Raw genomic sequence first — 27209 nt, 5'->3', positions numbered from 1 at the left:
TCTATATAATAATAATAATAATAATAATAATAATAATAATAATAATAATAATTAGAATAAGAATTAAATAATTAATTAAACTTCCTTTTAACAAAAATTGTCAAATTATGTTTATCACATTTTACACCTATAAATACAATGGAGACAAATTGAATATTGCAATCTTGATCTTCTCCATTCCCCATCACACGCTTAAGGTAATTAGATAAAATAAGAGCGTAGGAGTGTAAAATTAGTGTCCTGTTTGGAATGAACTAAATAGAGAGCATAACCCAAAAGAAAGTCCCATAGCCATACCAGAAGCAAAGAACAATATTTTTTTTAAAAGCAATTACTCATATGGAGCCTTTGTGATGGGCAATAGCGGTAGACATTTTCAGTGTAAAATTTTTCCTATCTATGTATGTAATGATGAATGTAGAACCGGTATAATTAAGGAATTAATTTCATATATATTAGTATATTCTTTTATTATTATGCACTCATATATATGATATGATATAATGTATGTATGTAATTGTTATGATAAATATGATTAAATAGAATGTTTCTATGTTTCTAATTACGGAATTTATGAATTAATTTCATATATATATATATATATATATATATATATATATATATATATATATATATATATATTTCATAATTAATTCATGCATTCCAACAATTATATCATCGTACCTCCATTGTATCTTTTATGAGATTAAGGATTTAAGGAGTTAAGGAATTCAAGAATTAAGGAATGAATTTATAGGAACAACAACAAAAATAATAATAGATGGATTATAGTTAGGACTAATAATAATAATAATAATCCAATTATTAAGATCCTAATTAAATTTTCCTATTAAATCCTTTATAGTTACAAATAGAAAAAATTACCAGGATTGATAACAGCTAATCAATTTTCTAATATAATTTCTCTAATATAATTTTCCTATAATATTTTAATAAATTGACTTTTTCTAATATAATTTACCTAAAAGGCTTCCTTCCTTTTTTATATATAATACTGATACATATGTTAACCCGTTTATTATTATGATAATCTATATAGACAATTACACTATATTATTTACCATCTAAATGGTAATTAACAACCATATTTAACACCTAAATTTATTATGGTAATTAAACATAGAGAATCCTTTCTTAGGATGATTTTATATTTTTTTTTATTTCAAATAATATCAATTATCCATGCACTTCTTTTGATTACTTTTGAATAAAATCTTAAAAATTATGGCAATTAAGGAATTAATACAAACTAAGTATAATATAAACTCCCTAAGTACTATATTGTAATCAACTAAGTATAATATAAACTCCCTAAGTACTATATTGTAATCATAATAAAATGATCTCTTTTTCCTAAGTACTATATTGTAATCATAATAAAATGATCTCTTTTTATTGGAATTAATGATAAATTTTTCTGCCCATATAGAAAATTAAACATACACATATTACGTCCAAAATTAAACATACACATATTATTTTAATAAGAATAATATATACTCCTTATTTATCATAATTATTCAGATTACATGGATGCCATAATTAGCATAATATTAATTAAGTATAATATATACTCCTTAATTACTATATTGTAGTCATAATAAAATGACCTCATTTTTATTGAAATTAATGGTAACTTTTTCTGTCCATATATAAAATTAAACATACACGTATTACGGTGGATAATTAAATGAAAATAAACATACATATATTATGTATATAATTAAAAGAAATTAAATATACACATATTATGTCCATAATATCAACCTGGGTGTTTAACACTTTAATCGTAATTAAACATAGAGATTCCCTTCATTTGATTTTTGTTACTTAAAATAATACTGTGTATCAATTAGCCCTTCTCTTCGTTCTATTTTTTTGTTTAGACTTTTTCCTAATATAATTTTTAAGTAATCAATTTCAACACCAATATACAAATCTTATAATTTCAAATATTAGAATTATTTATAATTCATCATTAATTTTATTATATAAACATATAATTAAAAAATTTATCCGTGCATCGCACGGGTAATACACTAGTGTAGTAATATTATATTAGATATGCAGTAGTTACTAGTTGTTGTTGTTGTTGTTGTTGTTATTATATATGCAGTATGTAGCTAGTCGTGTTCTTCAGTTTTCTTTTTAATTAAAAATTGATATGACGTCGATTTTTATACATATCTATTTAAAAAAAAATAGGTAAGACGTCGGTTTTATATAAAAACTGACGTCGTATGTGCTTATTTTAAAAATTAAAAGTAATATACGACGTCGGTTTTAAAAACTGACGCCATATAATTTATTTATAACGTCTGCTAGATCTACGTCGAAAAATAACAGACGTCGTATGCCCAAAATAACCGATGTAAAAAGGTATTTTTGTAGTAGTGTCTCTATCTATCTACTTCCTTATTATTTGTTCAACGTTTTGTATCTGATAATAATGTCTTTTTTTTTTCTAGTTTCACACCTCGTTTTTTGTTCTGAAGGATATTCAGACCAAGAAAATCCTTCTACAATGCAATAGCTTTAGTGGGCTCTACACCCTGTCGGTTTCTCGTCCTTCTCCTTCAGCGTTTTTGTCTGCACGTGCTTCGCCTTCTACCTAGCACGATCATCTAGGTTATCCACACCAGCGTGTTCTTAGTCACGTTGTTCAGTCCTGTTCGGTTAGTGAGTCTAATAAAAATGTTTGTTGTACTTCTAGCTTGTGTTCTGCGTGTCAAATGTGTGTATTTGCACGTTTCCCATTGCCACGTGTTGAGTCTGTTAGTTTGGATGTTTTAGATTTAGTTTATACTAACATTTGGGGGCTAACTCTTGTGCTCTCCTCCGATGGTTATCGTAATTTTACTCTTTTTGTCGACGACTATTCTCGCTTTACTAGGTACTTTCCTATAAAACTCAAATCTGATATACATGTTGTCTTTGATCATTTGTGCAACTTGGTATTAATCATAGGCAGTCATGTGCTTATACTCATGAACAGAATGGTCGTGTAGAAAGAAAACATAGGCATGTTGTTGAAACTGGTTTTGCCCTCATGGCTCATGACTCTGTTCCCTCTCATTTATGGCCTTATGCTTTTGAAACTGATGTTTTCCTCATCAATAAAATGCCTTCATCCATTCTACAAAATTCCAGTCCTCATCTTATGTTACACAAATCTCCTCCTTCTTATTCCTTTCTTCGTGTTTTTGGTCGTCTGTGCTATCCGCATTTGCGCCCTTACAATCTTCACAAAATGTCTTATAGGTCTTCTCCGTGTGTCTTCCTAGGATATCTTGAGTCTTTTAGAGGGTATAGGTGCATGGATTTACTAACTAATAAGATATATGTGTGTAGACACATCCGATTTAATGAGATGAGTTTTCCCTTTCACTACAAAAAAACGCGAAAATAACGAGGGATTTAGCAACGGATCCTTTCCGTTGCTAAGTTAACGACGGATTAGCGACAACTTAGTGACAAATTTTCATTTTTTTGTTAAATGGACATTTAGTGACGGATATTACGACGGATTTTTTCCATCGCTAAATACGTAGCTAATTTTGGTGGTGAATTTTCGCGCAAAAATTAGAGACGGATTTGTGACGAATTTGCGACAGAATTTTTGCGGGAATTTTAATTGCTACAGATTAGCGACGGATATATTTATCCGTCGCTATATTTTCAACCGAGTTGCGTTTGTCTTTACATTTTAGCGACGGATTTTCATTTCCGTTGCTAAATGTGTACATAGTTATTTTATAAAATAGTCTAGCGACGGATTCGTCTTCCGTCACTAAAGTTTCGCACATTTTATTAAAGATCCTAGCGACGGATTATGATATCCGTCGCTAAATTAATGCATATGTTTTTTTTTTAAACAATCTAGCGACGGATAACGTTGCCGGTTTCGGTTAAGTCTAGCGACGGAATTATTATCCGTCGCTATGTAGCGACGGATATGATGTCCGTTGCTACTTTGATATTAAACACAAGAGAACGCTGTTTTTTTTTAAAAAAATAATCTAGCGACGGATATAATATCGGTCGCTAGATTTACACCAAAGTTGTAGGTTTGGTTAAGTCTAGCGTCGGAGATTATGTCCGTCGCTAGACTTAACATAATTATCCAAGAGAACGATGCCCAAATTCCAAACCCTAACATATTGAGCAAGACTTAACGCAAGAGAACGCTCGCCCAACGCAACGCAAGAGACTACCGCCGCCCACCCACCGCCCACCGCTGCTACAGCTTACCTCCACCGCCGACCGCTGCGACAGCTTGCCTCCACCGCCGACCGCTGCGATAGCCGACCTTCAGTTTGCGATACGCTGCCTCTGCCATATTTGCCGTATCTACTGTATTCTCTGCCTCCTCTCCTCTCCACTGCCGCTGCCGATCCTGACTTGTGCGCCGCTCGTGTTCGTTGCCCACCGCCCACCCTAGACTAGTAGTGTAGCTAGACTACTTTAGCAAGTTTGACTGGGTTTGAATATATGATCACTTGCTCCTAGCTTACAGTTCAGCTTCTTTTATTTTTTAAATCTTAAATTTAAAAATTCTCTCCTGATGTTTGGATTTCTTATTGCACAGGTCAAGCTTTTGAAGTGTATTTTACAAAATATTGTTGTTGACATCTCTTTTAATCAAATAGGTGGTCTCTGTGGTTTTAGTTTTTAAAACCTAAAAGACATAGAGCTTATTATTATGGTTTAACAATTCGTTATTGTAAAAATTGAACCACCTGTTAAATATATCTATACCCAGTTATGAATCCATGATACAGAGAGGCACCTGTTTGTAATCTATACATACACACGAATGTGATTTTACTTGTTTAATTTTAAAACTTTATTTTGTGTTAATTTTGTTTTGTTTTGTATTTTATTATTTCTTTGTAATTTGTTTTCATACCTGCAAACATTGTACTAAGTTAGACAAAGTGTTGTACCAAGCTAAACCTTCTGATCTACTGATCTTTGGAAACTAAAACTCACATTACTTTGTGGTTATTAGTTATGGTTTTATTTTATACCCAACAACCTGAGTGAGCTGATTATAATAATTGAAACTGTTGAATTATTAAACTTCCTGCTGATTATAATAATTGAAACTGTTGAATTATTAAACTTCCTGAAACCAAATGTCCAAACCTCACACTGAATGTTCATATCCAGCATTCTTATTCGCATTTGGAAACTCTAATGATTGAAACTGCTAAATTTTTAGGTCCTCTACAAATTTTTGGACTACTTTAGCAAGTTTGACTGGGAAACATATTGTATTTGTTTAACTGGTCTTGCTCGCATATCATCTTTGCCAGAAATTGTGGGTAAGCAACTTCTTGCTAACTGGGGTATGTCATAATATGTTTCTTTGCATTATTTCATCAAGGTGATTTCATGTTCCTTTTGCAGTTGAGGTTCCTGAAAATGATGGTGGTGAGTTACTGCTCAACAATGATTTTCTTAGATATTGTGTCAAAATGTTTTCTGTTTCTTCAAGAGGGTATGACATGAACTCCAGAACCTTTCAACAAAAGCATCTTACCATAGTTGATCCTCTGAAGGAAAATAAAAATCTTGGCCGTAGTGTCAGCAAAGGTAATGCAATTTGTATTTTTCATTCACTAATTATTATTTTTCCATGGTTTTTGTCCTGTTTGTGCTCCCTTATATCAAATGTTATTGTATGTTGAAGCTTTGACATCTTTCTGAAGATTTGATCATGATAAATTTCATGATAAATTCATGCTGATACCGAGGAATGCAATGCATGCATAAGTGTACAGATTATTTGATTTAGCGAACCCTAAGTCTTAAACTTTTAACCTGATAATTATGATATCGTCCTAACAAAACTGTTAAACTCAAATTAGTGACCCAAAGCCCGTGTTGATTTCCATCTTGGATTGCTTTGTGCAGGAAATTTCTATACAATATGGAGTGCTTTCACATATGGTGCTAGGAAGCTCAAGAGAATACTCTTGTAGTTAGACGATAAAATTGTTGCCGAGCTTCATAATTTTTTTGCCAACACTTTGGGTCGACATGGAAATGGGCAGAGGCCTGATGTTCAAGATCTTTAGTCCAGTAGCTAGCTGTAATAGTTTTTGTCATAGTAACTTTACTTTTGTTATTGCTAATGAGTATGAATATTTAAATATAATATATTTTGCAATTATATTATTGATGTATTATATTATAGGTTTATTGCATGTATGCGATATTAATTAGCGGATAAATTTATTATATTATAGGTTTAATGTAGGTATTTGAAATAAATTAATTAGCGGGTAATTTTTTTAAAAAATATTAAAATTTAGCAACAGACAAATATTGTAGTAAATCCGTAGCTAACTATCAAATAAAATAAGAAATATTCACGAAATAGTGACGGCAAAAATCCGTAGCGACGGAACATTTTGTTGCTAAGTCTAACGACGGAAATATCCGTAGCTATTCGCTTGCAAAGTTCGTCACTAGATCATCGTCGTAGTAGTCTAACGATGGAATTCTTGTGGGTTTAGCGACGGATATTCCGTCGCTAGACTTAGCGACGAAAATGCCCGTTGCAATTCCCTCGCAAATTTCAGCGTCAAAACCGTTGATTTCCGTCGCTAAATCTAGCGACAGAAATTAATTGTGTCGCTGAATTCTAACGACGCTCATTTTAGCGACGGACGAAATCCGTCGCTAATCCGCCGCTAAACAGTTTAGCGACGGATTTCTCATATTTAGCGACGGAAATCGTCCGTCGCTATTTTCGCGTTTTTTTGTAGTGTTTGATGCTAAGACTGTTTTGCAGGCTCCTCCGGACACTATGCCACGTCCTTGGNGAGTGAGCTGATTATAATAATTGAAACTGTTGAATTATTAAACTTCCTGAAACCAAATGTCCAAACCTCACACTGAATGTTCATATCCAGCATTCTTATTCGCATTTGGAAACTCTAATGATTGAAACTGCTAAATTTTTAGGTCCTCTACAAATTTTTGGACTACTTTAGCAAGTTTGACTGGGAAACATATTGTATTTGTTTAACTGGTCTTGCTCGCATATCATCTTTGCCAGAAATTGTGGGTAAGCAACTTCTTGCTAACTGGGGTATGTCATAATATGTTTCTTTGCATTATTTCATCAAGGTGATTTCATGTTCCTTTTGCAGTTGAGGTTCCTGAAAATGATGGTGGTGAGTTACTGCTCAACAATGATTTTCTTAGATATTGTGTCAAAATGTTTTCTGTTTCTTCAAGAGGGTATGACATGAACTCCAGAACCTTTCAACAAAAGCATCTTACCATAGTTGATCCTCTGAAGGAAAATAAAAATCTTGGCCGTAGTGTCAGCAAAGGTAATGCAATTTGTATTTTTCATTCACTAATTATTATTTTTCCATGGTTTTTGTCCTGTTTGTGCTCCCTTATATCAAATGTTATTGTATGTTGAAGCTTTGACATCTTTCTGAAGATTTGATCATGATAAATTTCATGATAAATTCATGCTGATACCGAGGAATGCAATGCATGCATAAGTGTACAGATTATTTGATTTAGCGAACCCTAAGTCTTAAACTTTTAACCTGATAATTATGATATCGTCCTAACAAAACTGTTAAACTCAAATTAGTGACCCAAAGCCCGTGTTGATTTCCATCTTGGATTGCTTTGTGCAGGAAATTTCTATACAATATGGAGTGCTTTCACATATGGTGCTAGGAAGCTCAAGAGAATACTCTTGTAGTTAGACGATAAAATTGTTGCCGAGCTTCATAATTTTTTTGCCAACACTTTGGGTCGACATGGAAATGGGCAGAGGCCTGATGTTCAAGATCTTTAGTCCAGTAGCTAGCTGTAATAGTTTTTGTCATAGTAACTTTACTTTTGTTATTGCTAATGAGTATGAATATTTAAATATAATATATTTTGCAATTATATTATTGATGTATTATATTATAGGTTTATTGCATGTATGCGATATTAATTAGCGGATAAATTTATTATATTATAGGTTTAATGTAGGTATTTGAAATAAATTAATTAGCGGGTAATTTTTTTAAAAAATATTAAAATTTAGCAACAGACAAATATTGTAGTAAATCCGTAGCTAACTATCAAATAAAATAAGAAATATTCACGAAATAGTGACGGCAAAAATCCGTAGCGACGGAACATTTTGTTGCTAAGTCTAACGACGGAAATATCCGTAGCTATTCGCTTGCAAAGTTCGTCACTAGATCATCGTCGTAGTAGTCTAACGATGGAATTCTTGTGGGTTTAGCGACGGATATTCCGTCGCTAGACTTAGCGACGAAAATGCCCGTTGCAATTCCCTCGCAAATTTCAGCGTCAAAACCGTTGATTTCCGTCGCTAAATCTAGCGACAGAAATTAATTGTGTCGCTGAATTCTAACGACGCTCATTTTAGCGACGGACGAAATCCGTCGCTAATCCGCCGCTAAACAGTTTAGCGACGGATTTCTCATATTTAGCGACGGAAATCGTCCGTCGCTATTTTCGCGTTTTTTTGTAGTGTTTGATGCTAAGACTGTTTTGCAGGCTCCTCCGGACACTATGCCACGTCCTTGGGCTGAGTCCGTTTTCAGCCCGTGCTCTTCTTCCACAGATCCTCCTCAGGTTGCTCCTTCACGCCCTGCAGGTGCAGAAAAACGTCCTCGTGGCCGTCCACGTGGTCAAACTACGCGCCCGACTAAGCGGACTCATGCCATGGCAACTAGAAGCAAATCCCGTACCCCCATTGCAGGATTGACTGTACAGGTTTGCCCCACTAATCCCACGTGTTATTCGCAAGCAGTCAAGCATCCTGAGTGGTGGGACGCAATGGATCAAGAGTATAATGCTCTCTTGCATAATTAGACTTAGTGTAGTGTTTCATTCCCTCCAAACCTAATATGAATGTCATTGGCTCCAAATGGGTTTTTCGCACCAAACGAAAGGCAGATGGTTCAATTGAAAGACACAAAGCCAGGTTGGTAGCTAAAGGGTTTAATCAAGTTCCTAGGCAAGACTTCTTTGACACTTTCAGTCCAGTGGTAAAACTTATTACTATCAGGTTACTTCTATCTCTGGCTCTCTCTTCTAGTTGGTTTTTCAGACAACTAGATGTTCATAATGCCTTCTTGAATGGTACTTTGAGTGAAACTGTTTATATGCGCCAGCCTCCAGGTTATATTGATGCTTAGTTCCTTGATCATGTATGTCTGTTAAAGAGATCCCTGTATGGATTAAATCAGGCTTCGAGAGCTTGGTTCAATCGTCTGCATACTTTTCTATTGTCTATTGGTTTTAAGGCTTCTATGACTGATGTCTCGTTATTTTATTTTTCTCAAGATTCTGCCACTGTTTACTTATTGTTCTATGTGGATAATATTCTTGTTATGGGGAATGATCAGATTGTGGTGAATACTCTATTGTCCAAACTATCTAATATATGCTTTCAAAATTAGAGATCTTGGGGAGCTTGGGTTTTCCCTTGGGATTGAAACCATCTAGTGTGATGATGGTATTCTGCTTTCTCAATGTAGATACATGATAGACATTTTAAAACGTGTTGGTATGACAGACTGCAAGCCTCTTACTACTCCTATATCTGTTTCGAGACATGCCTCTGCCAATATAGATTTATATGATGATCCCACTCGGTATAGAAGCTTAGTAGGTGCGTTGCAATATTTAACTGTCACAAGACCCGATTTATCCTATACAGTTAACCTTCTTTGTCAGCACATGCATGCTCCGACTACTACACACTGGGAGCAACTGAAACGTGTGCTAAGGTATGTTAAAGGAACTCTCTCTCTCTGGGACTGCGAATAAGGAAGTCTAGCTAAAATGATTTGCATGCATTCTCTGATTCTGACTGGGCTGGCTGTCCTGAAGATAGAAAGTCCACAAGTGGGGACAAATCTAGTGTCATGGGTTTGCAAGAATTAAAGGACAGTTGCTAGGTCCTCTACCGAGGCTGAATACAAAGCTCTAGTTAATGTCTGTGCTGAGGTAATATAGATACTCTCTCTTCTATGTGAGATAGGGGCTCCCAGAATTTCCATGCCAAAGCTCTGGTATGACAACCTTGGTGCTACATATATGTGTGCTAATCCAATTTTTCATGCTCGAACAAAGCATGTGAAAATTGACTATCACTTTGTGAGGGACAGGGTTGCTACAGGAGACATCCAAGTAAACTTTATCTCAACTGAAGATCAACTTGTTGCTGACATCTTTACTAAATCTCTTTCAGGGTCAAGATTTTCTTTTTTTGAGAGACAAGCTACATGTTACCAGTGTACCCTGTGCTTGAGGGGTTGTATTAGGATTCTATGTAGTTGAGTCTTGTTACGAGTCACTATCCTAATTTGTCTCTGATCTGACTCGGTTCCTATATATACACTTGTAATCTATACTATTGTATTTGAGCAATTCTAATACAAACACTATAGCTCTCATCGTAATTGATCCAAGGTGGACCACATTCCATGATATAAATTGCCTTACACCAAAGTTCAAAATATCTTATCACTTTGTCTCTCTAATATACTGTCATTCATAGTCCAAAGTATCCTAGTTCAAGATTGGTGAGACAATCCCAATCAAATTTTCATGATACACATATACACGTATATATAAGTTTTACTCTCTGTTTTTTAAACACAAATATAGTTAAATACTATAACTATTCTAGTTTTTTTATTTAATTTAATAATGGACACCTAAATTGCACAATTATTTTTGTGAGCTGCACAAATAAGTGCTAGTAATCCCATAAATATAGAAATACAAACATATATAAATTAGCAGTACCAAGCTCAATTCTCTCGGTCTTATTAGGTATTTAGGGACCACATATTACAACAATGAAAAAAAAAAAAGTAAATAGATATTTTAAACACGAAAATCAAAATAGAAAACACTACAGTAATCGAGAGACCATAATCGGAATTAACTCTTATTAAAATGATATAATTTCTTGACGATCAAAGAAGACGCCAGAAGGTCCATCTTCAGGCTGTAGAGCCACCCTCACAACACTCTGAGCTCCTTCTTCTGCCGTAATCCCACCGGTGTTGAAGGTTAGGTCTGTCTTAACATAGCCAGGGTTGACACAGTTGACCTGCAAAGAAGGATATTTGTGCGCTATGGTTCTTGCATAAGCATTCATGGTTGCCTTGGAAACAGTGTAGGCCGATGGGATTGGAAACTTTCCGTTGTACTTTAAGCAACCATTTTTGTAGTCTTCCAAGTATTTATTCAGCACTTCGTCAAGCTTTTCAGGGGGGCTTTCAACGTTGTTTAATATTCCTTTGGCCCACTCATCACATATTTTCTAAAATATAAAACAAATATAAGTTGGTCAACAACTAAAATAGATGTATGTTCGTTTCCTTGCAGTGGAAGTTATTATGTTATGACAATTCTTTTGATGTTTTAGGTAAAAATTTAAGTGATTAGTTAATACCACTTTTAGTCCAAGTATATTATGGACTATAATCGCCAAAGACCTTGTGGTCTAGTGGCACCCGGTATCTCAATTTAATACTACATTGTAACAGAGTCAGTAGTACTCAAAAAATATTATGGACTATGATCCATTATAAGGTCAACTAGTGACATATATGTTCATTTTTAGTATATTATATGTTATTTTTTGACAGTTTATTTTTAATACATTATAGATTCATTTTTGTATACTACCTAACGAATGAATTTTCAATACATTAAAAATAAGTATTCAGTATACTACAAATAAATATTTATTAGTGATTTACCTTACAACGTAGATCATGGTCCATAATATAATTTGTCCTTTTCGACTTTGAACTATAATGTTCAGGGTTGTTCCAATAAAAATAAGGGCTTATTTAATAATTAAATTTAGTATATATTCAAATATAAAATAAAAATATATTGTTTATATTTTTTGCAAAATATAATATATAAAATATACTCTAGAGAAAAAATACAATTCAAAGTTTTACTTTTTTTTTTTTTGAAAAAGTGATTTTGTAGTACATATTTAGATACAAAATTATTCACCAAATATTTAATGTCAACTCTTTCTAAAATTTTATCATTGATCGGGGTCCACTTTCATCTTGTATGGTGGACCACAATTTTATAGGTACACAAAAATTTGGGTACATAAAAATAATACTGTAGATACGTAAAAATGACACTAACACTGAATCTATGTACTTACAAAAATGATCAATTTATGTACTTATAGTAGTAAAGTGAATTTATAAATTTACAATTGTGAACTTATGTATTTACAGTAGTGACTTTTATCAAACCAAATTTATGTATATAAAGTAATGACTTTATGTACTTGTTGATTTATTTAAAAAAATAAAAAAAATCAATATAAGTGTCAGTTAAAATATCTCAATTATAGCTTCTAAATTACTTAATTTTATTTGTACAAAAAAAGAGAGAAAAATTAAGGTAAAATTTTTACACCATGATCCACCTTGCAAGGTAGACCCTTGTTATAACTATTGGTAACTATTGGTACATGAGTAGGGTCGACCTTGATAATGCCATTTATTTATTGTTTTTGGGTGGTCTAGTTTTTTTTTTTTTTCTTTTCATTTTGTTGGCTATGGGTTCAATATTGACTTAATTTCATTTTCAATTAATGAAAATGTGACATTTATTTAATAAGTCATGAACTAAAAAAAAAAAAAAGATATAGAATATAAATACCTCCAGTTTTGCATCACCAGAGCTGACATTTACTATTCTTGGAGATTTAGACAATTGGAGGAGGGGGAGAAATGCCTCACTCATTCTCTTTGATCCATAGTAATTTATTTCAATGCATTCAGCAGTCAACTCATAATTGTGGAAAAGTGCACTCGACCAATGGGCTCCCTTCATCTATGCATATATAATCACATCATCATCTTGTAAAATATGACTTCACAAATGTTTTTTTGTAACTACACTTTTTTTTTAAAGATCAATTTAGCAAATTATATTTTCGACCAGAATTCGTCGTCCGCATCAAATTATGTATTTAAAGTTAATATATTATGTACATTCAATTAACAGATTATATACCTGTAAATAAACCAAAGGTATATAATATGTTACATGTAACATGTACATAATTTGTTACTAAAACTATATAATATGCTTATTACAAGTAAATTTCACATTATCTAAAAAATTTGGAGAAAGTGATACCAATGAATATTATACAAATTAATTAATAAATCATTCTCAAGAATTTCACTGCATTTCGAAAAACTAATTCAAACAATGACATATAACATTTCTTAATGTGATATTATATATATATATTGAAAGTAAATAACGGAAATTCATTCATTCAAATTTGAAACAAGAACATTCAAAAAGAACGAAGGAGGTGAAATCCACCATTCCTTACGATCAACAATAACTAAAGTTTCCCTCCCTCGCTAGTTAATGGCAGCTCTATTAGAAAAAATAGAGCTAACATTTGAGAAACTTTTATATCATAAATGATCACATCAAAAGAAGAGTAACAATAATGATTAGTCCTAATGGCTTCAATAACTGTCTTAGCATCTGACTCAATTTTGAGTTGTATATTTAGATTTGACTTTTAGGGAAGTTTGGTTCACGGAATTGACTTTTAGGGACGTTTGGTTCACAGAATATTGAATTATCCCAGGTAATAGGGTGTGTTTGGAAAGCAAGAAAATGATTTTTGAAAAATAATTTTTGGAAAATGGTTTCATTTTCAGTATTTGGATGTATTCTGAAAAACTGTCTTTTGTGTTTGGTTCATTTTCTGGAAAATGGGTTGAATTGTATAATTAAAGATGTTAACTATTTTATTTAAAATATAAAAATTATAATAATATTAAAATAATGTTATTTATTAAAAAAATAAAATTGAAAAAAAAAATGAACCTATAGATTTTCGCCGGAAACCAGTTGTTACCCCACCTCCTTGGTCCATTTTCCGCCAGCTACGCCATGGTTTGTCCGTGTAGCCATTTTCGAAAAATGACTTCCGAAAGCTGTTTTCCGAAATTTTGGCTTGATTTTTCTTGGTCAACGGAAATTGTTTTCCGTTGACCGTATTTTCATGCGTTCCCAAACAAAGAAAACGCGAAAAATGATTTTCGAAAATCATTTTCCGGGTTTCCAAACACACCCTTAAAGGAAAATGAATCTAACTCAATTATAATATATGGATTTATATCATTCTAAAATTTCAACAATCTAAAAAATTTCTACACAAGCTGAAGTTATCCCAACCTTCGAATCGATTTTAATTTTAATTATAGTTCATTATATGTACTGTAATTCATTGTTTTTTTTAAAAAATTAGAATAATATATTTAAGAGGGTTGGAATCATGCATATTAGTAACCAACTTTCTAGCTACCTAAAATTAAAATTTATACCATTTAACTACAAAATATTTATTTATTTAAAAAAAAAACTACAAAATATTTTACATTAATAATTCAATAACATAACCTAGCCCAGCTATTGAATTCAATGGCAAATTATACTATAGAACATGATCTATCTTATGGTCTAAAATTAACCTTCATATTTTGTATATGCAATTGACACATTTGTACTTGCAGTTAACCGTTTTTGTACCTGTAAATAAAATGAAGAAACATAACATGATAACTACAAACACATAAACTGTTAACTAGAGTTACATAATATGTTAACTGGAGACACATAACATATTAACATATTCCGTACCTACAGTTAACGATTTATATGTCTATCGCTATCATGTTATTTGTCTGTAATTATCATGTGATGTGCCTTCAATTATTTACAGGTACAGAAACTATTAATTGCATAATGTGTTAACTGCATATACATAACTTTTAGACCAGAATTCACAATACAATATGAATCATGCTTAGATAGTATAGCAATAGAAGAAAAAGGACGTTGGCTTAGCAGTCTTAGCTTACAGAATCCACTAGATAGATGACTAGAAATGTAACATACCTGTAAAGATTTTAGAACGTTTTCATCCATTGCCAATCCAATAACTCCAGCATTATTCACCTAAAACAATATACATACATACATTCAATGATGATGATAATAATGATAATGATAATAATAATAACAATAACAATAATAACAATAAGAAAAGAATAATAATAGAATAATAATAATAACAATAACAATAACAATAACAATAACAATAATAATAATAATAATAATAATAATAATAATAATAATAAGCAGTTGAAATGTTTTCACAATTTTTAGAATGTATTGGAAAAGAAAAAAGAAGAGGGGGTGGGGAGCAAAAAAGAAAAAAGAAAAAAAAATTGACTACTTTTATGTGCCCAACGCACACTTACAGCAGACAATTTTTATTTTTTATTTTTCGTGCAGTGTGTCAAAAAAAAATTTTATTTTTTATTTTTCGTGCAGTGTGCCAAAAAAAAAAAAAACTGACATTTGTAATAATAAATTTTCTATCTCTTTCACCTGAAGGTAAAAGATCAAAAGAAACCCCTCAAAAATGTATTGGTGGGATGCTCATAAAGTAGATTGAAAGTCTAACACTACTGCACGCACTCCAATTTTGGTCAATGTTATTTTCCAAATATGTATACATTGAATGATGTTGTTTAATTTTATAATTAATAACCTCATAATAACATTATCCAACGAATAGATATGATTAAGGCTCAGTGAGTTAAGTATAAGCAAATTATACTATAGAATATGATCTTACATTGTAAATTTTGATTCAAAATTATATTGTGTATCTATATTTTTTAGTTATGTATAGCATACACATAATTTATTAACTAAAGACCAATGTTGTAAAATACACTAGGCGTTAGTCAGGTGCCAAATGCTCTCCTAGGCAAAATTTAAAAAAAAAAAAAACAACTGTGCGTGCATATATTAGCAGGATATATATATATATATATATATATATATATATATATATATATATATATATATATATATCCCTAATCAGGTGAGAACCATGTCGGAGGTGAGAACATATTGACAAATTTAAATCATTGATCAAGTAGATCTAACATTTCAAAATAAACAAACTTTGTAATATTTATAAGAAAAATCTCACTCATTTTAAAAATTTGTAATATTTATGAAAATGACCACATTTATCTTTTACTTAAATTCTCATATCAATAATATTATATATATGAGCACATAGCTCTAGGATATCTTTTACCTAAGAGTTATCCTAGAGCCATGTGCTATAATATTGTAACACATGGCTCTAGGATATCATTTCCAAGAGTTATCAATGAGTCAAGTGTGACCGCGTCTTAACGTGCGGTCAGTGCGGCCGCACCACTATGTATACAAATATCTATGTATTATGTATCTATATATTCTATCTATTTGCATGTACATAATTTATTAACTCAAAACCAATGTTGTAAAATACACTAGGCGTTAGTCGGGTGCCAAATGCCCTTCTAGGCAAAATACAAAAAAAGAAAAAAAAATTGTGCGTGAATCATGTCCTAAGTGACAACGTGTTGACAAATTCAAATCATTGACCTAATAAATTTAACCACTCAAAATAAATAAATTTCGTATTTATTAAAAATTCCGCTCGTTTTACTTAAATTCTCATCAATCAAATCTTATCTTGCATATCAATACTATTATATATATGAGCACATAGCTCTAGGATATTTTTTGCCCAAGAGTTATCCTAGAGCCATGTGCTATAACATGGCTCTGGGATATCTTTTCCCAAGAGTTATCATAGAGTCATGTGCCATAATATTATATTTAATATATATATATATATATATATAATATTACACATCTCTACTATTGTAAAAGAAAAATCAATTAAATAAATAATAATAATAACTCGACCAAGTCAACTTGTCGAGTTAACTCGCACCGAGTTAGCGCCTAAATGTTAAATCGTCACGGTTGAGTGGTCTAACGCTTATGCTCAATTCTTACAATACTGGTGAAGGCATGCATATAATATATAACTGCCGAACACATAATTTTTGAATCACTATTCAATATTTACCATGCATGACCCCTAATCCATGGTAATGGTAAATAATTGGTTAATTATATTATAAAGTGAAAATTGATTGTACACATACACATACACAACTAGTACACGTACTCACCAAAATATCAAGTCTTCCAAAATTGGTTTTGACGAAATGAAAAAGGGAAGAGACAGTGGAGGGATCGGTAACATCCAGGTGGTGAAAGAGCACATCACCATCGGAGAAGCCAAAAGCTCTAAGTTTCTCCACAGCTTCACTTCCCTTCTTCTCGTTTCTCGCAGTCAAAACCACCGTAACTCCATCACAAGCTAACTGCCTGCAAATTTCAAACCCCATCCCTTTGTTTCCTCCTGTCACAACTGCATACCTGCATCCATATATATATTCATCTATCACCTTAAATAAACTATAAATACGGGGTTGAGTTCTGGTGCGGACAAGCATTCAGGTGAGAACGTGCGGATACACCATTAAGCCGATACGGACTTGATAGTGCATCCGCACGCTCGCAAGGGACAAGTTGTCTGCACTTGATCTCACTCCTCTATATATATATATATATATATATATATAAAATGAAGTGATGTGCATCAACTTAATTTGCCTGCCTTTTTGATGCGTCAGTAGCGTTGATTGCCCCTGCCATTATTGAAGAGAATGCAGAATGTCTCATATAGTAAACTACATACTATTACTACTACATTATATATAGGCGATTCTTCTGTAAATAAATGCAGCGTGTTATAGGAGGTATCTACTATACGTACATTGGGTTGGAAAATCTAGTGTACCGAATATATTTTTAAGATATAATGTGCTTTCAAACAAAACAAGCCGTACTTGGTTTGGCCTGATTTAGCTAATATTTAATGATGCAGGTAAGTTTGATTATATATATATATATATTTCTGTTCAAATGTGGCCGTGCCTTCCCCTCGCACCACTCAATGTTAGAAAATGCACCAGTAATGTTAGAAAACGCACCACATTGAAAATATACAAAAACACCAAAAAAACACCACACACCCAAAATAATGCACTATAACTCTCCTACCCCTAATGGTGCATTTGCTAACACTGTGTGGTGTATATTTGCATACCTAGTGGTGTGTGTTTTGGTGATCCGTACCTAATGATGCATAATTGTGTGGTGCATTTTCAAACATTGAGTGGTGTATGTTTGTATACATAGTGGTGCCGCCGCACTAACCGCAAGTTAAGGGGCGACCACCATATATTAGATGTGTATATATATAATGTAATTAATTAAATATTTACGTTTATATAATAAATTATTATATTCATTGAAGTATATACATAAATTCGTTAATAATAATAATTATTATTGTTATTATTATTATCATATACACACATATCTTTGTTTATATCCAGAGGGAGATATGGTAAATTAGGATTTTTAGAATTTCATTCATTTACAAATTCTATATATATATATATATATATATATTTTTATATATAATAATAATAATAATAATAATACATTTTTGAGTATTTATGTTTTTTTTAAACATATTCCATTTGTATTCTTTTAACCAACCAGACACTGAAATTACATTCCTACAGTCTATTCCTTCCGCGAACCAAACAAAATAATACAATTTCTATTGACCTATTCCATTCACTATGAAATACTATTCCAATTCCCTTAAAATTCATTCCGTGAATCAAACATGCTGGTAGTGTATCACATTTGTTTCACGACAACGTACTATTGAATTTAATACATAATAGTAAAAATGTTATGTCATCTTACTTATTACTACCTCCGTCCCAAAATGGTTGTCTGGTTCGTGCTTGACTAAAGTAATTTTTAATCCAATTTTTCATAATATTAAGTTTAGCATTAATATATAAAATTTATATATTTAGAAACTACATTAAAAGTACTATTAAACACAAAAAATTAAATTTAAAAATAATAAAAAATTACTAAAGAAAATAAGCAAAGAAGAAAGAGTTGGTTTGACCAATGAATAGTAAATAGGACAGGTAAAATGTGATAGAGGGAGTATTATTTTTTTAATACTGCTTACTCTATTACAATGCAATATCTATTTATAATTACTTTCTCAACATATTGAAGTACGAAGCTAAGAGTTAAAGTCATTTGACTTAACCTGAAAGCAACTTGCTAAATATGTTATCTACACAAATTTATAGAGTTAAATGATTTAATTGCACACTTTTCGTCCGATAACCCAATTGCATAAATACTAATAATTCAATGGCATATTTGACCTTTTTTTTTTTCTGATCTATAATTAATTATTGGATCTTACTAGTTACAATGATATGATGTGCAATCACCTTGTCGCCACTCTCATTTTTTAGAATGACCGTTACACCAGCAATGAACTAAGGATTATGTTAAATTTGGTTCCATCGCATAACTTTAGACGGTTTAGGGATCTAAGCTAATTGTAATATTTTTTAGTTGGATGGCCTAATTGTAATTTTGTGTATAGTTCGGTGGCTAATTTAAATTGTTTTCTTTAATTATTGAATCTTACTAGTTAAAATGATCTGCAATCACCTTCTAGCCGCTCTCATTTTTTAGGATTAAATGCTCATAATTACAAACACAAAAACATGATAACTACATACATATAAATTGTTAACTGTAGGTATAAAATATGTTAATCCACATATAACATGTTAACCAACATCTTATATTTCTGCAGTTAACATATTTTGTGTCTGCAGTAACAATTTATGTATACGTAATTATCATGTTATGTGTCTATAATTGCCATGTTATGTGCCTTCACTTTGTTTACAAATATAGAAATTGTTAACTAAACCAATAAAGAAGTAAATCGAAGCTGTTTTCAAAAAAAAAAAAAAAGAAGAGTAAATCGAAGCTCGAAACGGACACCCCTAATCAAAATTATGTATTTGAAAGCACAAATATGTACACTCAAATGCTAAAATTGTGCACTCAAAAGGCACTAAAATGCGCACTGTGATAACTTGTCTATGATGCATGCAATGGCTATGGACTCATCCATTTCATATTGTGTGGGCTTATTTTCCCAAGAATCAAAACTATTTATTAGTGAATTGTTCTATCACGGGTTTGTTGTCCTCCATCCGCAGTGGATAAATCACTTAATAGGAATTTTTTTACTTGTTGCATCTTTATGTATTTTGCTTCAATTGCAGCGCAAAGTGAAATTAACACAAATTAATCTGGTCCAAGTGCACTATGAATAGCATTCATGACCCTATTTTGCTGATGATTGTTTCTTTTTGTTTGGTGTCCACTGACTAAGAGGTTTTTTCTTCTCTTCATTCTCGACCGTCATCATGTGTAGAATCCAAGCATTTTCAACGGCATCCCAACATTTTTCATCCAATGATTTGATAAAGGCTTTCATCACGGCCTTCCAATAAGCATAATTGCTTACTCTTTTCAATAATGGTGGTTGTGAAATTGAGGCACCCTCTTCCATTCTGCAAAACAACACTCGAGTATTCCTAGGATCTCTCTAACAAATTAAGGGACACTGCTCTTATACCAATTGAAATTACGTAATGCAGATATATAACACAATATGAAGCAATAAAAGAAGCTCCAAAATAAGTACACAGCTAAATTTGATAACGCAGTTTGAGAACAACTCCTAATCTGCGGGGTCACACCCGAAACTTTTTCACTTAAGATCAACCTGTTGGTTTTTACAATTACAAGGTTCAACGAATTACAAAACTAGGTCTACCACCTATTTAAACATTAACCTCATAAAGTAACTCTATGAAAATTGTTTACAAGTACAGTTTGAACTAATTCTGCCAATTAAACAAATTATAACCAACCTAGATTTTAACCACTGTTGCAAAAATCCTCGCCTAGACCGCCTAGGCGCTAGGCGCTCCTAGACCGAGACGAATTGCTCCCTAGGCGTCCGCCTAGGAGGCCGCCTAGCACCTGACTCGGTCGACTAGGCCGAATTTGACCGAGTTAACTCGTCCAACTCGACAGAGTTAGCCGAGTTAACTCGAGCGAGTCGGCCTTGTTAATTTTATTATTATATTTATATATATATTTAAATTTATTTATTTATATAAGTAAGAGAAATAAGATATATATATATATATATATATATATATATATATATATATATATATATATATGCCATACACCCACACACATGAATTAATTTTTTGTTTTTATAGGTCACCGCCTAGAACTGCCTAGGGACCGCTTAGGCGCTAAGCGCTAGTCTACCGCCCGACTAGCGCCTATTGCAACCATGATTTTAGCACAGCTTGTACTAATATAAAGTGGAGCTGACTTCTCTAGATAAGTACATCAATCTTTCCCTGTTTTGAAGTTTCCTTGCAGCACCTTCCAAATAATCCTTTGTAGCACCTTCCAGAATAATATTACTATTTTTCCCATTTCGGAAACTTCATTTCATCTTCATTACAAAGATCCCTTTCTATAGTGGTTTTGGACACCTCAAAAATAGGGAACTTAATCCCATGTTGCACCACAAAGATAGGGAGTTAATCCCATGTTTCTAACCCATCTGTCACGTAGTCGAGTTGAGGGGATTAATGAGAATGAATCTTAGCGAAATCCTTTGTTGAGAGATTTTAGCCACCACTCACTTTATTGAGCAACTTCAGGAACCTTTAATTAGTATAATCAGACACTCCACAAATGTAGCTTTTGTTGGATATTTGTGTAGTAATGGAGATTAATGGTTCAGATGTCTACCATGCAAGCTTAAATAATATCTGGAGTTGTGGAGTAGTAAATATTATTGAGTTTGGTAGAGATGATTTTGGGTTATTTGAGAGGTCTAGAGAGGTGTTCGAGAGGTCCACGAGAGGTCGATTCGCGGAATCTGTCTCGCAGGAGTTATGTTTCGAACTAATGACCTATAAAGCTAATGCTGGTGGTTGTCTGATCTCTCGAAGGTCATCTCTCTCGAGTGATATTTGGCGAAGCGAGATCCTTGCATGGAAATTGGTTTATGTCAAGGAATGGAGGCTTCGCCTGAGGAGTTTCAGCACATGCACGTTATATTCATATATGTGTTATGTATCTTGTTTGCATGGTGCTTGCACACTAAGATATTAGTATATGAAGATAATATGCATGTGTACTCTTCTGCAGTTTTATCTCTCGAGAAGGGATGCATCTCTCGAATGATGCTTAGTTGCCTTTGATGTCTCGCATGAAAAGTGTTGCATGTGGTTGCATATTGTCAATATCTTATTTGCATATTCTAAGTGCAAATAAAGATAATAAAATATGTGTGTAATCATTTAAATTACTCTACATGCAAACCTGTTGAATTTACATAAGGAGCCTTTTTATTCTACCTCTCGAACAAAGGCAGTATGGTTGTCACTATGCATGTGGTTGTACTTTTATTATTTCCTATGGGCATGGACTCATGCATATGAAATAATGAAATGTTAATATAGTTGTTTGAACTTTGTTTTAACATGCATGCGAACATCCTGTTACGTAAATAAATCCCAAATCAGTTATATTTCATATATATCTTGGAAGTTGGTTTTGTAACCGCTATAAACTTCCAGTAACCTCTCTAACAGTCAGATTTTATTTCTATAAAATCTAAAGGAGATACATCTGATGAACAGACAACTTAACTTGTTGTTTAACCTTGATATTTCACAGTCCTACAATTCTCCAGGAAATTCTTAATTGAAGCAACTTAAGAGTTTCATTATCTTCTTGTATCCCATAAGATTAAATCTGGAACCCTGTTGCTTTTCTAAGGGAGATTTAAAGCTTATAGGAAAGTGATTACACGCCTGAAGATACCAGATGATCCGGTTTTGTTCCCTTGTTCTTCTGTATTATTTTGTATCTCTTTTGTATTACAGATATCAGCAACAATTTTTCCAACAATCTATAAGCTTTAAAGTTTTCTAAACCTGTGATCATTGATTTTGTCTTGATCCGTTTTGAAGACAAGATGTCAGGCGTGAAGCAACTGTTTCCGTTCACGGAAAATTTTCAGAATGTGAATTTCGAATTTGGTGGTAAGAATATGACATTAATCACTTTTGGGTATGTCATTTCTTTGTACAAGAAGAATTCATGCGGGTTTTGCATGATGTTCATGGCATGATATGTACATGCTGTGCATGTGGTTTAATACATGTTATGAAAGTATGAAGTTTTATTTCTGTCTTCACTCAGAATCATGGGGCATTAATTATGCCAATATGATTAGTGAGATGTATAAAACTAGGTTCATAGAAATAAATCATGTTGTTAGCCGTGATTTATTTGGCACGTGGAAATTGTGTATTTTCCTATCGTGGATATACTGCATCAATGGCCGGAAGAGATCAAGGATAACAGCATATACAAGTTGTAGGACGTAATCGGTACGGTTCTTTTATTTGTCTCGGCCTCGGCATGAATGTAAGTTTTAATTTAATTACTTACCGGCTAAGTTCTGTATCATGCCTAGAGATGATGCATGTGTTTCGTTTAAAGTTCTGCATAGTCTGATAAATACAAGGATTTATTTATGCATGTATATATAAATATTTTATATATGAGACTTTGTCTCGGTTGCATGCATGGTTGACTAGATACATTTTTTAAGTTGTATCTTGGTGTGCTGTAAATTGCATTTTTTGGTGTAATTTGGTGTTGCCAATTTTTCTGGTATCATATGCATGGTTATTAAGTTGCATGATGATATTATAATATTCAATGAAATCATTCTCAGTTTCATGTATGAATATAATTATTGGTATTCTAGCACAATAGAAAATTCTATCCTTTTGAAATCCTTGAAATAATTTTTATATATTTTTGGGTGAGGCAGGAGGCCTTGAAATATTTTGTTATATTTCTGATAAAGGCAGAAAGTCTTGGAAATATTCTGTAATATTTCTCTTTAAGGCATGCTGTAACTTTCATGCATGAGAAATGCATGATGATAAAATTCATAGATTTTATGAATGTCTTTGACACAAGAATTCTCGTACTGAGAATGTGTTAAAATTCTGAAAGTCAAAAATTTACTGGTTCAACTAGTATGGAAATTGACTAGTAAAAAGGAATTTTAAATTTAAGTCATGGATTATGATTTAAGTTGGTATGATTCTTCAGTTTAGAAGAAACATGAAAAGAGTGAGCTTAAAAATCAAAATGGTTTCTTCTCCAAAGTGAATGGATTTTCTGAATGAAGGAGGTTTATCAGTATAAGCTTGTTCTCCAAAATGAATGAATATTTCTGAGTGGAGAATGCTTATCAATTTATTCTCCCAAGTGGATGGTAGTCCAAATAGAGGAGGTTTTAATTTTGATTTTAAGAAATCACTCAGTGTTAATAAGTTCTACATGGTGATTGAAATTCTTGGTTATAAAATTTGCAGGAAATAAATATTTATTGACTAGTAACCTGAAAAGAAGGTTCCTATATAATCAATTAAATATTTTATTTTACAAGTTAATTGATAGAATATTAAAGTTCTATCCATCATCATGTACTGTTGTCAAAATAGATGGCATTAAAAGGAATTTTTGGAATACTTGAATAAATCATTAATTATGGTTTAGTATATTCAAAAGGAATATCCATCTTTGACATGAACTTATTGTTTTAGCTTCGGCATGCAAGGAAGCTAAGTGGCTAAGGAATTTGTTTTGGAAATTTCGATTTAGCTGAAATCGATGTCACCTGATTTTGTACACTGTGACAGTAAAGCTACATACACTGGCCAAGGATATAACAATGTTATATTGGCAAGTAAAGACACATTGGCTTGGTACATAGCTATGTGCGGGAGATCTCATATAATTGTGTATCGCTGAACTGTGTACGATCCCGGTTTAATTTAGCGGATCCACTTAACAAAGCTATGACAAGGGACATGGTTCAAAGACATCGGAAATGATATGGTGTGATAACCTACTATTAAATACATCGTTTTAATTGAAAGGCCTTACTATGTATTGCTGATTATTTAGTACGGTAATTAACAAGACAATATCCTAGTTTAAGGATTGTACAAGGTTGTTAAGTACAAAATAATCTGAGGGATATGGAAAGCCTAATTATTTAAATTGCAAGTGAAGGAAAGCACAACTCACGCCTAAGTTATAACGTTAGGTCTTGAGTTCAATGATGATGAGTACTTCATTTTGTGATTTGCAAGCATCAAAAGTTTAATTTAATTGTATCCCAAGGAAAGGTGATGCTTGGGTCTGCATTGTTGTAGGGATGAGTTTTTACTCTTAACTGATCTTTTGAGAAAATGCATGATGCAGTGCATGAATTAAAAGATTAGCCTCTATGAGCATGAGGTGTGGCCGCTTCAAACAAGTTTGGGCTTTACTTGGTATGTGCTCATTAATGGATACGGACACATGGCCTTTAATAGTGTCAAGTTTTGAGTTGTTGTGACTGTAAAACTTGTGTGTATTTTACCTACATTTCTTCAAAGAGACTGCGTGGTTCAAGGCTCGTCCACCACTGCAATCCGAATTGATGTATCGCGTATTATACTATGTGGAAGTTCAATCTTTAAGACACTTTCATTTATGCATGAGTTTTGGATTTATCTTCGTACAACATTAATTTTACTATACAAATAGAGGAGGACTATTGGATATTTGTGTAGTAATGGAGATTAATGGTTCAGATGTCTACCATGCAAGCTTAAATAATGTTTGGAGTTGTGGAGTAGTAAATATTATTGAGTTTGGTAGAGATGATTTTGGGTTATTTGAGAGGTCTAGAGAGGTGTTCGAGAGGTCGTGCGAGAGGTCGATTCGCGGAATCTGTCTCGCAGGAGTTATGTTTCGAACTAATGACCTATAAAGCTAATGCTGGTGGTTGTCTGATCTCTCGAAGGTCATCTCTCTCGAGTGATATTTGGCGAAGCGAGATCCTTGCATGGAAATTGGTTTATGTCAAGGAATGGAGGCTTCGCCTGAGGAGTTTCAGCACATGCACGTTATATTCATATATGTGTTATGTATCTTGTTTGCATGGTGCTTGCACACTAAGATATTAGTATATGAAGATAATATGCATGTGTACTCTTCTGCAGTTTTATCTCTCGAGAAGGGATGCATCTCTCGAATGATGCTTAGTTGCCTTTGATGTCTCGCATGAAAAGTGTTGCATGTGGTTGCATATTGTCAATATCTTATTTGCATATTCTAAGTGCAAATAAAGATAATAAAATATGTGTGTAATCATTTAAATTACTCTACATGCAAACCTGTTGAATTTACATAAGGAGCCTTTTTATTCTACCTCTCGAACAAAGGCAGTATGGTTGTCACTATGCATGTGGTTGTACTTTTATTATTTCCTATGGGCATGGACTCATGCATATGAAATAATGAAATGTTAATATAGTTGTTTGAACTTTGTTTTAACATGCATGCGAACATCCTGTTACGTAAATAAATCCCAAATCAGTTATATTTCATATATATCTTGGAAGTTGGTTTTGTAACCGCTATAAACTTCCAGTCACCTCTCGAACAGTCAGATTTTATTTCTATAAAATCTAAAGGAGATACATCTGATGAACAGACAACTTAACTTGTTGTTTAACCTTGATATTTCACAGTCCTACAATTCTCCAGGAAATTCTTAATTGAAACAACTTAAGAGTTTTATTATCTTCTTGTATCCCATAAGATTAAATCTGGAACCCTGTTGCTTTTCTAAGGGAGATTTAAAACTTATAGGAAAGTAATTACACGCCTGAAGATACCAGATGATCCAGTTTTGTTCCCTTGTTCTTCTGTATTATTTTGTATCTCTTTTGTATTACAGATATTAGCAACAATTTTTCCAACAGCTTTGTATCTTTCCCATATATTATTTTCAATAAAATAAAGATTGAACCAACATATCCCAACAATAAATTAATCAAGTACTAACATTAATTAAACTAATACAATTATAATCAAATTAATGTAATTATATTAATTTAATTTATTTACGTACTAACAATCTCCCACTTTGGCATACGTTGATCAAACAAACAAATCTCCGTCCCCTTTATATCAACAAACAACTCCCCTAAGTACATCCATGCAATGTCACATCCTCAATAGAATTCTTCCCCTCAATTCATACACAAATGTACATCATCAAACTCCCCCCCCCCCCCCCCCCC

The 27209-nt window shown here is 32.6% G+C and overlaps 1 protein-coding gene and 2 long non-coding RNA genes across 6 annotated transcripts; 2 read left to right on the top strand and 1 right to left on the bottom strand.

The window, feature by feature from the left end:
- Nucleotides 1-4054: 4054 nt before the first annotated feature.
- LOC116001830 lies at nucleotides 4055-6204 on the top strand. Of its 2 annotated transcripts, XR_004094306.1 has the most exons (4): nucleotides 4055-4502; nucleotides 5246-5348; nucleotides 5434-5619; nucleotides 5941-6204. It is a non-coding gene; the product is annotated as an uncharacterized LOC116001830 (long non-coding RNA). The 2 variants fall into 2 exon arrangements; XR_004094305.1 differs by lacking the exon at nucleotides 4055-4502 and having other exon boundaries at nucleotides 5124-5348.
- A 668-nt stretch (nucleotides 6205-6872) lies between these two features.
- LOC116002985 lies at nucleotides 6873-7955 on the top strand. The gene is made up of 3 exons (XR_004094575.1): nucleotides 6873-7099; nucleotides 7185-7370; nucleotides 7692-7955. It is a non-coding gene; the product is annotated as an uncharacterized LOC116002985 (long non-coding RNA).
- Nucleotides 7956-10802: 2847 nt separating this feature from the next.
- LOC116001818 ((+)-neomenthol dehydrogenase-like) lies at nucleotides 10803-17782 on the bottom strand. Of its 3 annotated transcripts, XM_031241767.1 has the most exons (5): nucleotides 17654-17782; nucleotides 17163-17412; nucleotides 15010-15069; nucleotides 12739-12912; nucleotides 10803-11359 (listed from the first exon to the last, which is right to left on the bottom strand). In XM_031241767.1, the coding sequence occupies exons 1-5, from the start codon at nucleotides 17716-17718 to the stop codon at nucleotides 10985-10987; spliced, it is 924 nt and encodes a 307-aa protein (XP_031097627.1). In that variant the 5' UTR covers nucleotides 17719-17782; the 3' UTR covers nucleotides 10803-10984. The 3 variants fall into 3 exon arrangements, with proteins under 3 accessions (XP_031097627.1, XP_031097624.1, XP_031097626.1); XM_031241764.1 differs by lacking the exon at nucleotides 17654-17782 and having other exon boundaries at nucleotides 17163-17568; XM_031241766.1 differs by lacking the exon at nucleotides 17654-17782 and having other exon boundaries at nucleotides 12739-12906; nucleotides 17163-17568.
- Between the last annotated feature and the right edge of the window lie 9427 nt (nucleotides 17783-27209).

The sequence above is a fragment of the Ipomoea triloba genome, chromosome 13, assembly GCF_003576645.1.
Source record: "Ipomoea triloba cultivar NCNSP0323 chromosome 13, ASM357664v1".
Taxonomy (NCBI): Eukaryota; Viridiplantae; Streptophyta; class Magnoliopsida; order Solanales; family Convolvulaceae; genus Ipomoea; species Ipomoea triloba.
This window is presented reverse-complemented; position numbering and strand designations above follow the sequence as displayed.